Source organism: Gadus macrocephalus, chromosome 19 (assembly GCF_031168955.1).
Source record: "Gadus macrocephalus chromosome 19, ASM3116895v1".
Classification (NCBI taxonomy): domain Eukaryota; kingdom Metazoa; phylum Chordata; class Actinopteri; order Gadiformes; family Gadidae; genus Gadus; species Gadus macrocephalus.
In genome coordinates this window covers 11,844,149-11,849,148 of record NC_082400.1, presented here as the reverse complement: position 1 = coordinate 11,849,148, position 5,000 = coordinate 11,844,149, and the positions used below count along the sequence as shown (strand labels likewise).

The 5,000-nt window shown below is 46.3% G+C and overlaps 1 protein-coding gene across 1 annotated transcript in view; it reads left to right on the top strand.

Annotated features, from left to right (window-relative positions):
* Window positions 1-5,000, top strand: part of LOC132448033 (ankyrin repeat and sterile alpha motif domain-containing protein 1B-like) — a 67,918-nt gene that overhangs the window by 30,114 nt on the left and 32,804 nt on the right. Inside the window, exon 3 of the mRNA XM_060039096.1 lies at window positions 3,682-3,901. Coding sequence (XP_059895079.1) covers window positions 3,682-3,901 — 220 coding nt within the window. The remainder of the gene's footprint in view (window positions 1-3,681; window positions 3,902-5,000) is intronic.

Below are 5,000 nucleotides of genomic sequence, written 5' to 3'. Positions count from 1 at the left end.
AGCAGCCGAAAAATAGAAAAAACCGAAACGCTACTATGTTTTTTTTTAGAAAACTGCGATTCAGGGTTTGAATTCTGCTATTTTCGTCTGATTCATTGAATCCGCTGCGTTTGCCAGGGTCTGCGTTTGCCAAATAATATTGATATTCGATTTCTGCGGACTCTTATGAACATTTCAAACTCACTTCCGTTTCATTCAAACTCACTTCCGTTTCATTCAAACTCACTTCCGTTTCATTCAAACTATTAAACTCCTTTTACATGTAAGTATGAGAGTGTATAGTCGTGTATGTGAGAGAGTATAGTAGTGTATGTAAGAGGGTATAGTAGTATGTGTAAGAGGGTATAGTAGTGTATGTAAGAGAGTATAGTAGTGTATGTAAGAGAGTATAGTAGTGTATGTAAGAGAGTATAGTAGTGTATGTAAGCGAGTATAGTAGTGTATGTAAGCGAGTATAGTAGTGTATGTAAGAGAGTATAGTAGTATGTGTAAGAGAGTATAGTAGTATGTGTAAGAGAGTTTGAATGAAACGGAAGTGAGTTTGAATGAAACGGGAGAGTTTGAATGAAACGGAAGTGAGTTTGAATGAAACGGAAGTGAGTTTGAATTAAACGGAAGTGAGTTTGAAATGTTCAGAAGAGTCCGCAGAAATCGAATATCAATATTATTTTAGTGTAATTACATTGTGTATATGCACAAGCCATCTTATACAAAGCAGCCGAAAAATAGAAAACCGAAACGCTACTATGTTTTTTTTTTAGAAAACTGCGATTCAGGGTTAGAATTCTGCTATTGTCGTCTGATTCATTGAATCCGCTGTGTTTGCCAGGGTCTCACGGTGACATAGAGCCCTCCCACATGTCTGTAAGACCAATACTTCCTTGTTTACAATCCTTACAAGCCAATGAGGCGATCACTATCAAAACGGTGCGTGTATACTTTGATTGACAGCTACACCAGCAGACAGCAAGGGTCGGGGACGGGCCTTAGATATCCTAATAGCCAATGAAAATACCTTTCTGACGATATCCAGCATGTCCAACAACGTCTCACGTGTGGTTGAGAAAACAAATGCGCAAGGGGTGTGCGTAAACTAGCAGGCTCTTCCCCAGAGTCGGAAAACCCTGAGACCCTGGCAAACACAGCGGATTCAATGAATCAGACGACAATAGCAGAATTCAAACCCTGAATCGCAGTTTTCTAAAAAAAAACAACATAGTAGCGTTTCGGTTTTCTATTTTTCGGCTGCTTTGTATAAGATGGCTTGTGCATATACACAATGTATTTTACACTAAAATAATATTGATATTCGATTTCTGCGGACTCTTATGAACATTTCAAACTCATTTCCGTTTCATTCAAACTCACTTCCGTTTCATTCAAACTCACTTCTGTTTCATTCAAACTCACTTCCGTTTCATTCAAACTATTAAACTCCTTTTACATGTAAGTATGAGAGTGAATAGTCGTGTATGTGAGAGAGTATAGCAGTGTATGTGAGAGAGAATAGTAGTGTATGTGAGAGGGTATAGTAGTGTATGTAAGAGAGTATAGTAGTGTATGTAAGAGAGTATAGTAGTGTGTGTAAGAGAGTATAGTAGTGTATGCGAGAGAGAGTAGTAGTGTATGTGAGAGAGTATAATAGTGTATGTGAGAGAGTATAATAGTGTATGTGAGAGAGTATAATAGTGTGTGTAAGACCAAGTATGAATTCTGTCCCAGACGGCCACTCATACACACACACACACACACACACACACACACGCGCACACACACACCAGTGCTGCTAAGCCTGCACACATATTGGTGAAACAATAAGACACAAATACCAACACTGTACAGTACAGACACACTAAACACAAGTGAGTCCCACATAACAGGTGCAGAGATAGTGTTTTAAAAGCCGTCTTATGTAAGCATCTGAGGTCCAGGTTCTTAGTCTCAGTGGGCTGACACCAAACCCCCCAATACATTCTGTCCAGGACTTACCCATTCACAACATTGAAACGGTTTTCTTTATACATGTAATATTGACACATTCATGCATGAGTAGGTGCCTATAATTACAGTGGATCCTCAGAATCTGCAAAAATAGATATTGATTGAGAATAGGTGTGTGTGTGTGTGTGTGTGTGTTTACCTTCAACCTCCCAGTAAAGTTTGTCCCCCCCTCCCCCCAACTGCGCTCCGGGGCGAGCTAGCATGACGCCGCATGGTTAGCAGAACTGAGCGATTAGTGCTGGGCTTCAGGGGGGCAATTATCTGGATTTGATTCACATGAGCTGGAGGAAGATGGGGTGGGGGGGATGAAAAGATGGAGAGAGAGAGTGTTAAATGAAACTGTATCCTACAATGGAGAGGAAGAGATATGACATGTGACAACAAGAATAAATCTAAAAACAAAACACTGGAGGCAGAAGATTAGATCTGTTTCCTTTAGTTTGTAACTTTTTTGTCCTTTTTTAATTTCATTTTATTAGATTACTTTTCACACTTTTTCCATGGTCATTTTTTAAATATTTGATTTATATATGAATTCATATTCCTAGCCCTCATCTGTATTTATATTCTGTACTCATTCAACTAAACTAAAGCGGCACACACATAGCATGTAGCTTAGCATAACATTTAACGTAGCATGTAACCTAGAATATGCATCCAGTTACTGACTGGATATCGACCGCCTGGTGTCGTTTCAATCTCTGAAAGCGTTTCTCTGTTTGTTGGTGGAACCCCAACTCAGACTATTAATGCGGAGCGATGGGAGGGAGAAGCCCTGAATTAAACATGCTAACAAAGCGCTTCATTAGCCAACCCTCCTCAGAGTGCTGCTCTGAGAGGCCTTGCCCTTTCCCGTCTCCGCCGCCACGGTGAGCATTAGCATGCTAGCGGCACGCGTTCCCTTTAGCACCACCAGGGTCTCACAGTGATGGGGGCTCCCCATGACAGGGGTCACTCCCTGACTGGGGCCTCACCATGATGGGGGCCTCATCGTGTCGGGGGCCTCACCATCATCGGGGTCTCACCCTGACAGAGGTCTCTCCCCGACGGGGGTCTCACCATGACGGGGGTCTCACCATGTCGGGGGTCTCTCCCTGACGGGGGTCTCACCATGTCTGGGGTCTCACCATGATGGGGGTCCCTCCGTGTCACGTGTCGGGGGTCTCACAGTGATGGGGGTCTCGCCATGACGGGGGTCTCACCATGTCGGGGGTCTCACCATGATGGGGGTCCCTCCGTGTCACGTGTCGGGGGTCTCACAGTGATGGGGGTCTCGCCATGACGGGCGTCTCACCATGACGGGGGTCTCATCATGACGGGGGTCTCATCATGATGGGGGTCCCTCCGTGTCACGTGTCGGGGGTCTCACAGTGATGGGGGTCTCGCCATGAGGGGGGTCTCACCATGACGGGGGTCTCATCATGATGGGGGTCCCTCCGTGTCACGTGTCGGGGGTCTCACAGTGACGGGGATCTCACCATGACGGGGGTCTCACCATGTCGGGGGTCTCACCATGACGGGAGTCTCACCGTGTCGGGGGTCTCATCATGTCGGGGGTCTCACCATGATGGGGGTCCCTCTGTGTCACGTGTCGGGGGTCTCACCATGACGGGGGTCTATCCATGACGGGGGTCTCACCATGACGGGGGTCTCATCGTGACGGGGGTCTCTCCGCTGCAGGGAGGTGGTGCTGAAGCTGCTGCAGTTCGAGGCCTCGTCCAACGTGGCCGACAGTAAGGGCTGCCTGCCGCTGCACCTGGCCGCCTGGCGCGGCGACGTGGACATCGTCCGCATCCTGCTCCAACACGGGCCCTCCCAGTGCCGCGTCAACCAGCAGGTGAGCCCCCCACCAGTAACACCGCTGACCCCATGGGACCCCCTCTACATCCAGGTCACCCCCGTAACATTGTTACTAGTGCAACACCATTAGCATCACCGACATTACCATAACCTTCTGGTTCTCTCTCTCTCTCTCTCTCTCTCTCTCTCTCTCTCTCTCTCTTTCTCTTTCTCTTTCTCTTTCTCTCTCTCTTCTCCCATCTCTCATCGGTCTCTCTCTCTCTCTTCCCCTCTCTCTCTCTCTCTCTCTCTCTCTCTCTCGCTCTCTCGCTCGTGCATCCACCTCTCTTACTCTCTCTCACTCAGTATTTATGTTGGTGTATTTTCCTAATCACTGAACCGTTTTCCTGCCGTCTTGTTGCCCTTTCCTCCAGTCTCTCCCGGCGGTCCTCCTAATGTCTCCCTGGAGCTCATTTATTTTCCCTGCTGCCTCATTAGGATGCATTCCTCCATAACCTCTAAATCCATAACTGCTTCCCTCAGAGTGTTGTTAGCTGATTGCTAATAATAATTAGCAAGATATTCCGCATTTCACCATGATTACGTGATATGTTCGAGTGGTGTCGGTGTGTAGTTCATCTTAACAATGTTCTACTTTGGACCTTACGTAACATTTCGATTTTGTTAGGCCTTAGAGAGTTCTGCAGGTCCTGCTATTCACAGACAGACAGACAGACAGACAGACAGACAGACAGACAGACAGACAGACAGACAGACAGACAGACAGACAGACAGACAGACAGACAGACAGACAGACAGACAGACAGACAGACAGACAGACAGACAGACAGACACACAGACAGACACACAGACAGACACACAGAAATAGACACACAAACACACACACGTGCTGCCAGTGTGTTTGTGTTTCTCAAGCCCAAGCAGCAGTGGTGCCTCTGGAGCCGGCCCCTTACTGAAGATTTACGACCGTGAGCAAAACGTATCGACAGCATCGATGTTTACCACACATATTTCCTATGTTTGTTTGCTGTTTGTGTGTGTGTGTGTGTGTGTGTGTGTGTGTGTCTGTGTGGGGGAGTTATCTTTCATAGCTTTCTACAAAGTTGTTTTATTGATCAAATATACAGGGGGCTTAAACTTTATCTTAAACTTTATCTTCATGCCCAACTGAGAGAGAGAGAGAGAGAGAGAGAGAGAGA